Below are 12,598 nucleotides of genomic sequence, written 5' to 3' on the forward strand. Positions count from 1 at the left end.
TTTATCACTAAAGCTCATTTTTTGATGTGTTCTTTTTTTTTTTCTTTAAAGCAATCTAGTACCTAATTCTGTGTTTTCAAGGTCATCTTTCAACATCTGCCCCACTTCGACAGGTCTCAGATTTAAGCCCAGTATTATGAAGTCAGTGACACTAAGTACCATCCACTAAGCTGCAAAATTTGAAGAATGCTTCATGGAGTTTCCAGCACCTACTTGTGTTTTACTACAGAAAGAATGACACAGAAGTACCTTCAGAAGATTAAAATAATCAAGCTTCAAATAGAAAACTAACTATAAAGGGAACTGAGCTCCTTTTCTCGCCAGTGGGTTTTTTCGTTCATGATAAAGCACTGTAGCCAAGTATTCAGGTTGGTCACTAAAAGGACCAAACCAGTACTTCTGAAAATGTATTCCTCTTGGGCTGATCACCCAGAATGGACGTGGAAGGATTTCCTGTGTTTCCATTTCCCTTCCTTCAGACAGTAACAACTCCTCTTTCCATTTGCACCCATTGATCATAAGAGCAGATTGACACCTATCAACATACCAGAAAGGTACATATATGTAGACACCTCAGTAGTCATGTAACTAAAAAAGCAATCATAAATTCAAACCATGAAGATCAGAAAGTAACACATTTAGCATGATACCTCTCAGGTTTACTTTTTCAGTAGAGCAATTATGCATACCACAGACTATGTAGCTTAATATCCAAATCAAGGATGCTTGCTTGGCTGAGGATCAGAGAGATGCCACAGAAGATTGCACAGACAAAGCCGCTCTAACCAAAGACTATTAGAGCCTTGGAGGAGACTGAGCTCAAGGCAATCTAACACCGAGAGCAGTGGTCTGTGTTACAACACAACTATGTGTCCCTTAGGAACACATGCATGTGCTGTACATGTGATGTACCCACGCATTTATCTGTTAGTCTCTGGATAGTCATCATCACAGACAGGTAGCAGCAAAATATATTGGCAAAAGACAGATGCCAACATAACTATTATGGAGACATAACACACTTTGTGAAACAAAGGCTGTTTAGGACAGTAGCTTCAGAATCAACGATATCCGTTAGCTTTCTGATTAATTAACAAGGTCTACATTCACAGCACAGATGAAACTCTGGGCCTTTTTTCAAAGATGGGCAAGCTCCATGAAAGACTCAGGTTTTTTTAAGACAGCATTGTTCTGACTGAAAAACTCATTGTTGTCTCAACCTCATGACAGTTTGCTTTGCATTGCTAGCAGTTCTAGATCCTGATCAGGATAGCGAATCATCTATTGATGGGACCATCCCCGATCACTAAAAAGTTCTTTTGCAACCAGGATGACTTGGCTAAGTTCCAGTCAAATCAATTACTTTTGTCACCCTCATTCCCTCTGAAGACTTAAATGAACTTGTACTTTTCTTAACTTCCTGTACTGCATTGTTGGGTTGTCCATCTACCATGAACTGTGCTTCTCATGTACACAAAATTATTATTTCGCTCATCCCCACTGTCAGTGGTCTCACTGGAGCACATTCAGATTTAATACACCCATACCTGTAAGGCTCTTTCAAATCCCTCAATGAATTAATAATAATGCTTGGTACTTACATGGGTCCTTTCATTCAAAATGCTTTATGATTTGACAAATGCTACTAAGCAACATGACCCAGGTCATATAAAAAAATTAGTGACCAAGCCAAATTCATTAAACTCTTCTCTCAAACATCAGCCCAGACAGGTTGTATGGGAGAAACAAGACTAGCTGAATGGCCATGCTGGCATGAGACAAAAGAGCCTTTTTCCAAATGTTCATTGTTTATTGAAGTAAGACAGAAGCATGTTAAATTTTACCCAGATGGCCCTTTTAAAAGCTGCAAAAGATCCTCTGATCAACCATTCACAGAGGCTTTCCCTCTCCTGATGGCTCAGAAGAGGTTACATAAAATTGAGTGAAAAAATTCCTACATGTCTCAGCTTTCTTTTCCTCCCGTAGTTCTGTCCCAGAGCTCACTCCTAACCAGGCCAACTTGCTGCCAAGGCAACGACCTACTATGCCGCTCACCAACAGCGGAGTATCCCTTTCCAGTGTGTGTGTGCAAGACAGAGTGAAAACAACTGCCTGTTTCCAAAGAGAATAGATCCCTGCTAATGTCCACAACAAGGTAGGACCCAGGGGTCTTGTGCCCCCAGGAGGTCCAGCAGGCTGGCAGGGCTCTGTCTGGGAGACCAGGGGCTGGGTCTTTTTGCCATGCTGACCAACAGCCAGGCTCTGCCCAGCTTGGGCAGCTCTGCTCAATGGCTGAGACCAGGCTATCAACGTGGAAGTTCACACCATGTGAACCAGGGCACTGGCAGTTAAATCACTGGGTTTTAAATTCCTCATGTTCTGAACAGCGATCTAGATTATTCAATCTAAGCGGATTTAAAAAATCTCAAGTACTTAAACTGTTAGAGCACATTGTATTACCAATGCCAGGCACGAGTGGTTGGCATTTTTAGTGAGTTAAAATAGTAAAACTTGTCTTTAAGTAACAAAATTAGTTATAAAAAATAATTTAAAATGTGGGGCTCAGGTTTCCAAGCCTTTCAATCAGTAACTTCCAAACCCTTGAGACAACCTGGCTGGTGATCAAGTATCACACCACTGTTAACACTGTTCTTCACTTTCATCATCTAAATCACTTTTTTAAAAAATAATTTTCCTGCTGCTGCAAACAATACTGGGAGGATCTCAGGACAATGTTCACCACAGATTGGCAACACAGCTTCAAACCGTGCCAACTTCACATTTTTCCAAAATCATCCCCCCACACTACCCCAAAAAACCTCTTTTGAAATGCAGTACTCTCAAGTAAGTCTGAATCTCTTGATTCTCACACATAGAACAGTAAGGGAAAAAGATTAAAAATCACAGTTGCTATAAAAATGCTATGATAAAAAACCCTGAAGCTGGCATTACTATGCATGAACCATGTACCTCCTTCAGTTTTGTACCACTGCCCACCTGAGGGGGAGAAGGACGCAGTGCAGTTGCTGTGACTGCTGGGGAGCCCTGTGGTGGCTGAGAAGGGAAGGAGGATCTCTGAGCAAGTTGCTACAGACCACTTGGGAACCTGAGTGAGAGGGCACTTCCCAACAACAGTGTTCAGCATGAGCACTGCGTGCTGAGCAACTGCTCCGGTGCCTTGAGTTCACCTGCAGCAGGAGGGCCTGCTGGACCTGCCCCACAGTCCCCGAGGCTCTCCCCTTCCCACATGACGTTCCACGTAGGGAATTGCAAGCCTGCTAGCTCTTTGACCCTTCAAGTAAGCCTACAAACAGTGCTGTACAGGTAGTTACAGAATAACCTGATCACTGAACCAAGCTACTCCTTAATTTTAACAAAGGGAACATCGCTTTGACTGAGAGGCTGGATAAATGGCAGCCAGGTCCCTTCCTTGAGGAGCCCCCTGAAGAAGATGAAAATTTCATTCTCTGTCAGGGACCCCCTCCCCAAAGAGATAGTCAAAATATATCTAGCAAGTCTGTTCTCCAGAAAGAAAGTCTGCTAGGTAGGTTTGTTTTGTGTGGGGGTAGTCAAGAAGTTTCTCAAAACAGATATTAAGAAAGCACAAGGACACAGATTCCATAACACAGCAAATGAATACTGATTCTCTTTACTAGACCTGGGCCACATCTATAAATGATTTTTTTTAATGTGCCTTTACCTAAATGGACTTTACAACTACTTTCAATGTTTTTCAAGGTAAGTAATCACCAAGGTCCATCTCAGAAGCTACCTTGAAGAGAAGAAGAGGGTGATTAAAATTGCATAATTTCTTAAAATGTGATGGGTAGAATGAATGTCTCATGTATTATATGACATTACTAAAAATGTAATTACAGTGAAAGCAAGGATGAAAATTACTCCTCTGAAGTAGCTGTCATTTTGATGTTTTTACATCCAAAATCAACAAACAAGAATACACACATAGAAGTTACATAATACAAAATAGAGCAAAAGTGAGTTCAGAAAATATCTGTCATCAGGTATGGTAAACTGTGGAAGGCACCAAACAGAAACAGAGACTATACCACAAGTGGAGACAGATCTACAAAGAACATAATGAAGATGAAGTTTAAAACTATGGACTTACACACTGGAATGGACATCTGTGAACAGACCTTTGAACCTGCTTGACATGGACAATGTTGTTTCACCCCCATTAGTAATGTTAATGCATGTTAAAACCATTGTACCCCAGTTGTAAATTCATATTTTATTCCCTTATAAGTTTTCCCTCATGAACCCTTTCCCCTGATTGGCTGTTGAATCCCCAGTTATGATTGGTGGGATTTTGCCGCAGTAAGGCGGTCTCACCACACCCCCCAGATCATCCTATAGGTTAAAAGTTAATGTATTCCCTCTGTTACTCCCTTATTGGTTCTCCCCTTATGTCAATCACATACTCCTCCCAGTTTCTAGACCCTTCCTTCCTTAACCCTATATAAGTCCTGTTCGCCCTTTGTTCTGGGCAGCACCCTCGCGGCTCAGCGCCAGGAAGCGCCCTCACGCCTCCTGCACCATCAATAAACCTGCTGCAGACTGCGAACCCCCTAAGTGCTGTCAGTCCTTTCCCACTCGGGCTGCGGCATATGGCGCCCAACGTGGGGCTCTGTAGTAGGTTCCTCACATTGAGGAAACTCCAGAGTGCCCGGCTGGGATACTGGAGGCGCAGCGGCTGGAGGCGTCCTCCCCGGCAGTCACCCTCAGCTGGACGGCGAGCAACGGGTCGGTGACCGGCGGTCTCAAACGCACCTCGTTCTGCTGCGCGGAGCCAGGTGAGCGGCTGAGGAAGTCCCTTCCCTCCTTCCCCGATTCTCATCCCCGCAACCTCTGTGTGTGCAACTTTAACACCATGGGAGCCCGTCTCTCGGCACCGCAGAAAGCTATTTACCACCACTTAAAGGCCATGCTCGCACAACTGCCGACAAGCCATCCCGTCGACAAAAGAGCGTTAAAGACCCTGGCTAAGTGGTTGCATTTAAAAGGCGAGCAAGTCCCGGAGGTGCTTAACGTCAAAGACTGGGACAAAATTGGTTTTTCCCTCTGGGTGGAAAAAGAGCGAGGAGATTCTACGGCTGGTGAAGCGCTAATTGCGTGGAGGCTTGTTCTGACGGCTCTACAGAGCCGGATGAAGATTAAGAATTCCAAGCCGCATGATACATCACCGCGGCGCGCTCAAAATGGCGGGGGACACCTTGATTTGGGACCTTCTTGTTCGTGGGCGCAAGATGACGACGCGGCTGAGGGAGAAGGGAGGAGTCAACGGGTGGCGCGAGAAGCTAAGGGCGGGGGAACGCGCCGCGCGGAAATGGAAAGCGCGCGGCCGTGACGCCGGCAATGGGAGGCACCCTCGTAGTCCCCTGGCCACGCCCTCCTCTAGTAGCTCCACCCTTCCCTAACGTCATCGACGCCCTCTTGTAATGACGAACTATCCGGACGCGACGTTGTTTTCTCTCGCGTGACTTGCTCCCGCAAAGATGGCGGCACCCATGGTAAACACCGGGCCCACCACTCCGGTAACCTACAAACCCCTGATATCTGGAAGGCCTGCAAGGCCCAAGCTATGCAGGCAGGGGATACGGAATTTCTGCGGGCATTTCCCGTGTTTTATGACAATCCCAACACAGCTCCGGAATGGTTTCCTATTTCCTATCCAATTTTGCGGGACATTAAAAAAGCAGTCACAGACTATGGACTCGGAGCTCCTTTCACACTGGGACTTTTAGATACCTTATTCCAGGTACATACATTAATACCCTATGATGTGCGTGTAGTAGCGAAAGGGCTCCTTACTACTATACAATACTCGGTTTTCGAAAGTGAGTGGAAGAATTTAATCGTTAAACATGTTAACGAAAAGTTACCTAAGCGCAAGGCCCCTACAGATCACCTAATTAATGTTATGTTTGGGGAAGGCCCCTTTACCGACAAGCGACAGCAAATCGGAATTAGAAGGGAATATCTCCAAATCTCCCAGGATTTGGGTTTACAAGCAATTAAAAAAGTAGCGGATGCATATACCACCACTCCTTCATTTACCCTAATCCAACAGGGACAAGACGAACCATTCATTGACTTTATCTCCCGCCTCAAAGAGGCAATCGTTAAACAGGTTTCCCAAAAGGAGTCTCAAGACATTTTATTTCAAAAACTTGCTATCGAGAATGCTAATCAGGAGTGCCGGAAAGCTTTGATATTGCTTAAAAACCCCACGATCATAGATATGATCGAAGCCTGCAGAAACATTAATTCAAACACTCACAAAGCCAACCTCCTAGCTGCCGCTCTTTCTGGTCCTAATCGTTGTTTTCATTGTAAGCAGAAGGGCCACGTGATGAAACAGTGCCCTGATCTCCAGAACAAACCTATCCCTGTTTTACCCAAAACCCCATGCCTGCGCTGCGGCAAGGGACGCCACTGGACAAAAGACTGTAAATCTGTTACTGATGTCTATGGCAATCCCTTGCCACCTAAAACACCCAATTTGCAGCGCAAGGTCTCCTTTAAATCACAGGACAATTTACATCAGTCGGGAAACTTCCAGCAGAGCGCCAGGGGGGGCGCTCCGACACCAAATTCCCCAATGAATCAGAAACGGTTCTCAATGGCTTAGATGAACAATCATCTTCCCCCCCCTCTGATATGTTGTTACCCTGGATTCAGTTATTCCCCTCCTCTCCTTCCACTATTTTGTTAAACGAAGCACAAATAATTGATGTTGTTCCTTCCTCTATGTTACCTTACAATGATGTTTATTTAGTTATCTCTACCCAATCCGGGATAGCCAAAGGTGTCTTTATTGTTCCTGTGTTATGTATGATTTTAAAAACGGATGTTTTCTCTATTTCAGTTAATGTTTCTTCTCCCCCTGTTCATGTAACCAGTGATGAACCGATTGCTCAGCTAATTTCCTTTACTGCCTTATCAGAAGCAACGCCTCAGGTGTATTGGACCCAGTCAATTACGTCCCGACCACTTTTAACGTGTTGTTTATCTTCTTCAGATATCACAAGTCCATCACGCGTGGAAGTGACAGGCCTTATGGATACAGGTGCTGACGTTACTATAATAGCAAAAAAAGACTGGCCTTCCACCTGGCCTCTAAACCCCACACTAATTAACATCAGTGGGGTGGGGGGCTCACAATTTCCATTACAGAGTAATATGGTTGTACACATCACAGGACCAGAACAACAATCAGCTTCAGTATGTCCTTTTATTCTCGACATCCCCCTCACGTTGTGGGGAAGGGATGTCATGATACAATGGGGAATAAAACTCACATCGGTTTTTTAACAGGGGTCACTGGGGAGCTGCAGCTTCCCCCGCTGGTCTGAACCACCTCAGATCCAGTCAGGTTTGTGTTGCCTTAATTTTTCTGATCATTCTACCTCAATCTGGTCTAATATTCAACAATTACACGAATTAGTTAATGATATAAAACAGAACTCAAAGTGGAGTTCCAAAGATTTGTTTGAAGGACTCAATTGGGGGTCCCTCCCCAATTGGACCAAACAATTAATTTTGATTGCGGTTTCAGTTTTACTCTCTGTTATTGTTATTACTTGTGTTCTGTCTTGTGTTTTCATCTGTTTCAAAAGGTATTGCCTCCCTGCTACTAACTCTGCTGTGATATCCGTTGACTTACCTGTCCTCGACATAGCCTCACATCAAACAAACAAAAAAGGGGGAGATGTGGAAGGCACCAAACAGAAACAGAGACTATACCACAAGTGGAGACAGATCTACAAAGAACATAATGAAGATGAAGTTTAAAACTATGGACTTACACACTGGAATGGACATCTGTGAACAGACCTTTGAACCTGCTTGACATGGACAATGTTGTTTCACCCCCATTAGTAATGTTAATGCATGTTAAAACCATTGTACCCCAGTTGTAAATTCATATTTTATTCCCTTATAAGTTTTCCCTCATGAACCCTTTCCCCTGATTGGCTGTTGAATCCCCAGTTATGATTGGTGGGATTTTGCCGCAGTAAGGCGGTCTCACCACACCCCCCAGATCATCCTATAGGTTAAAAGTTAATGTATTCCCTCTGTTACTCCCTTATTGGTTCTCCCCTTATGTCAATCACATACTCCTCCCAGTTTCTAGACCCTTCCTTCCTTAACCCTATATAAGTCCTGTTCGCCCTTTGTTCTGGGCAGCACCCTCGCGGCTCAGCGCCAGGAAGCGCCCTCACGCCTCCTGCACCATCAATAAACCTGCTGCAGACTGCGAACCCCCTGAGTGCTGTCAGTCCTTTCCCACTCGGACTGCGGCAGTAAACTGCAGTTAGTTGTACAGATTTTAATATCATTAGTAAACTGTGACTGAAAGAAACTGTTCTCACTTTCCAATAGTAATTGAATATCTGAGCAATCTTGGACTGGAATGTGATAATGTAAGCTACATTTGGAAAAAAAAAGAAGGAACCCCACAGCAACCTACGAACTTGGATTTTATACAAATTTAGTGGAAAAGCATTAATTTGAAAACCAACTCAATCTAAGGTCAAGAAAAGACACAAAAAATTCACACCATGATGAAAACAAACAAAAGAGAAAACTACAACAAAACCCTCTTTGCCAGTCCTCTCCCCTAGGACGCAAACTCAGTGCACTTGAAAGGGATTAGTAGGAGATGTCTCTAAAACCACAGATGCTATGCAAGTTTCTAACATTTAGATCTCAAAATATCTGGCTCTGCTCCTCAGCATGCCCAGAATGTTTTGACTGGATATGAAACGTTACTCTAACACTATGGCAATACATGTATCCTTGTCTAGTTTTTTAACATTATAGCATAATTTGCACTCCTGTAAGCTTTTCTGTTGCCAGCCAAGTCTCAGTCCCACTGTTCTAAGCCACAGCATCCATCTTTGCTCTGTAGCTGCCTCAGTCACTTTAGATATCCAGAATCTTGATGATATACTCTTTTCCACCAGAGTCCAAATACACGGTGATTTTGCAGAAAACAAGGCCAAATTCTTATTTTCACTAATGCCACTTTCACCACTCAGACAGGCACATCTCTGCATCTTGAGTAATAAGCAGAGTGCAAAAACATACTGTAATCAAGGAAGAAATCCTTACTGCATATAACAGTTCTACAGGATCACTCAGCACTTAACAGATTTTTGCTTTCATGTCATAACTTATTGCAAAGTAGAAGTAATCACCACTGCCTCACCTTCTCAGCTAACAGCTCTCGGATCTTGCTTGCCTGCAAGCGGAATTTGAAGAGCTGGGACTCCAACGCAAGGCATCGCTTTTGCCAGTCCATACAGCTGCCATTCTCAAGTGTGAGTTCTGCCATTGTGAAGTTAATCATCCATTTAGGATGTCATCTGAGGTGCTCTAAAAAACCTACAATAAAAAAAGGAAAAAAAAAAAAAGAATTTTAGAAGGACAAACTTATCACCCCCTGTGTCTAGTCTTCCTTGGTCCATCTTACAGAACTGGTAATAAAGGCCACTTCTTCCCCAAGCAGAAGATGAAGTGGTACTATTCCGAGTTATTGATATTGCCCTCTGCCAGAGGTTACTCTTAATGGATAAACTTTTACCTGTAGAGTGAGTAAATAATTTACTAATGCATCATACGTTATATGCCAGAAACAGCCTTACTGCTACCCTTACATTCTTGCTCAGCCTCTACCCAGAGATTAGGAGTAGTTTTACTTCTCCCTTCTTTGTACTGGTATGGCTTTAAACTCTCAAGTCACTAAAACTTCCTAAATGTAACTCGTATCACACACATGATTTTCCAACTAGGAGCACCAGTGCCTTATCTCATGCAGACTGTGTTAAGATGATGTGATGTATGAGGCAACACTATTCCCAATCCCTAACTATTTGATACAGTCAGTCATAGTAAGAGTGGAAGTGCCCCAGTATCTAAACAATTGCTCTGTTAAAACATAAAGAGAACTCATCCACGAATAAGTTAAGGCTGAAGACAAAACATGCTGCTCTACTGAAGTCCTTGTAGACATCAAGCAATATATACAAATCCAGAAAGTGGAGAAAGCTGTAGTTTGTGAAGTCGTTTTATTTTCCTACTCAGTAACTGTTTAGACATCTCAGATACTTTGTGCTTACTGTAAAAGATACATAAAATGCAGGTAATAAGGTATTTGTGAACAAAAAGGTTTTTAACATCAGCTCAGTGTGTAGTCCAGCAGCCAGCTGTATTATCCTACAATAACAAACACTTACAAAGCCAGGAAAGCTATTAGCTCAAATTCATCAAAACAATAAAATCCTGACTGGTTAAAGGAGCTTCTCACCTGCTCACAGACAAACTTGCAAGTCCCAGGCTGTGACAGACCAAGTAACAGACCAAGACTTGGGAGAGAACAATGAAGTCACTCAGCCTCATTGCCTTTACATCTGCCTTTGCAGAGTGGAAAAGTTTAAGATGTCCTTCTCGTTGTACCCACCTGCCATTTGCTCCTAAGACTTGAGATTCAAGTTACCCCGAGTATACATAATAGTGTGAGTATACATAACACAGCAAGCCACTCTATTCAGCTATATCTCTGATGTTCTGAGTTAAGGAAGACACATTTTATACTTTAACTACAAAAACTACTTGCAAGTTATTTTATGTACAGCTTGCTTTGTTCAATAATAGAAATTTTCCCAGACAGCAAGTTGCCTATGCTTACAATGAATTACGGAATACTATTCCAGGTCAGAAGGCAAGGCAACGGCCAGTACTGAATCACTGAAAACATTCTGCAATAGGTCAGAAGACCATTATTCTACAAGCAGCACACTTACAGCTTTACAGAAACAGAGGCCAACCTTTTCCACAGCCCATCCAGTACATTGATCTAATCTCTAGTCCTAGCTCCTTGCCATGCATTTAACCAGGTTAACCTTTGGTACACATCACAACACTGGAGGTTTCCCCCTAAGGTACTGCTGTCAGTCCTTCCCAAGCCAAAAGAGGGCACTAAGTCATGGAAGGATGCTACACCACCATAAGTTTGTTTACAGCTAGCTCTGTTTGGTACATAATAATTCATCTCTTACATGAAAACTTGTTCTCTTTCATACAGGTATAAAGAAATTTCAGTCTTTATTCATAAAGCTTAAGTTCAAAAAGGACATACAAATGAGTGGGATGAACTCTAACGACACAAAGTAAAATGAAACTGTACCACACAACTTATGCCAGAGCAAAAGGAGTTTTCCCATATAGTCCATAACTCCTGGTTGAACTAAAATACCCTATTCTGAATAAGAAGTCTAAGACTGGGATAGATGTCCTGAATCATTGCACCTTGATCCTTATCACTATGGACAACTGCACCATATAATCCCTTTCATAAATGAACACTCTCTTCCCTAGAACTGTGCATGCAGTTTTGCTCCCACTGTTCCTGTTGTTATAGAACCTCACCCCTCTAACGAGCTGCTTTCCAGTTACCAACATAAATACAATCAGAACCAGCTTGTATCTGTTCATTCTTGAAGATTATTGCCCTTCAGTTTAGCTATTTTTTTCCCTCCTTCATATTTATCCCTTGATGTATTTGTAGATATCAAAAGCTTCTCCTTAAAGACCTGATTTTGCAAGGCTAGAGATAAGGGGCTCCTCTAGTCTTCTAAAAAAAGCTCACCACTCTCCCTCTGCACCTGTTCCAGCTTCAGAGCACATCACATAAAAGAGTCAGGTTTTATCTTTCTCCCTCCCTTCACAGTCATGGGTGACCACAACTGCACCTAAAAGGCGGAATGTACCCATAACAAAGCCTTATGTAGAGGCATTTAGCACTTTCCACCATATTACTCCAGTGGTCGACATTTCACAGACAAATTGACACAACTGGAGTAGAGGAATCTCAGCTCGCTTTTCCTTTGCAAATGCCAGACTCTGGAGTGCAGAAAGGTAATTACAATGGCACTGGAACAGATTAATAAAGCTCACGTTTGAGTCAGATCTCTAAAAGATCAATATTCTCTGTACTACTGGCCATTGTGGTACCACACAACAGGACAAGAGGCAATGGGCAGAAACTGATGCACAGGAAGTTCCATCTGAATATAAGGAAGAACTTCTTTACTGTGTGGAGTCTCCCCCACTGGAGATATTGAAGAACCATCTGGATGCAATCCTGTGTAACGTGCTATAGGATGACCTCGCTTGAGCAGGGAGATCGGACTAGATGACCCACTGTGGTCCCTTCCAACCTTACCAACTCTGATTGCAAAATTCAATAGGCCCATGGTTACACTGTGATTGGTTAGTATAACCATATCTTTTCCTCCTCTGATGATTTCAAAGGCTGTTCTTCCAGGTTTTATACCCACTTTATTACTACTTCTAACACACAATTTTACTTTGTGTCATTAGATTAATTCCCTCTGTCATCAACTCTTCTAGTAAAAATACCTACCATCTAACAGACCCCTCTTCACCACTATGTTGTCACATTCTCTTTTGTCATTTGTCTATCTTACCATTCTTCTATTAATCCCCATCTCCTCCACTTAAGCTAATAACTTCCCCCTGTGTCATCATACCAAATTATTTCTGAAGGCTA

General features: G+C 42.9%; 1 protein-coding gene across 2 annotated transcripts in view; it reads right to left on the bottom strand.

Moving 5' to 3' along the window:
* PLEKHH1 (pleckstrin homology, MyTH4 and FERM domain containing H1) overlaps positions 1–12,598 on the bottom strand; it is a 58,184-nt gene that overhangs the window by 40,497 nt on the left and 5,089 nt on the right. For both annotated transcript variants that reach the window (XM_050335147.1, XM_050335146.1), the window contains exon 2: positions 9,236–9,411. In XM_050335147.1, the coding sequence (XP_050191104.1) occupies positions 9,236–9,376 (141 nt within the window). In that variant the 5' untranslated portion in view covers positions 9,377–9,411. The remainder of the gene's footprint in view (positions 1–9,235; positions 9,412–12,598) is intronic.

This window comes from Myiozetetes cayanensis, unplaced genomic scaffold, assembly GCF_022539395.1.
Source record: "Myiozetetes cayanensis isolate MyiCay16 unplaced genomic scaffold, myiCay2020 scf6-25, whole genome shotgun sequence".
NCBI lineage: Eukaryota > Metazoa > Chordata > Aves > Passeriformes > Tyrannidae > Myiozetetes > Myiozetetes cayanensis.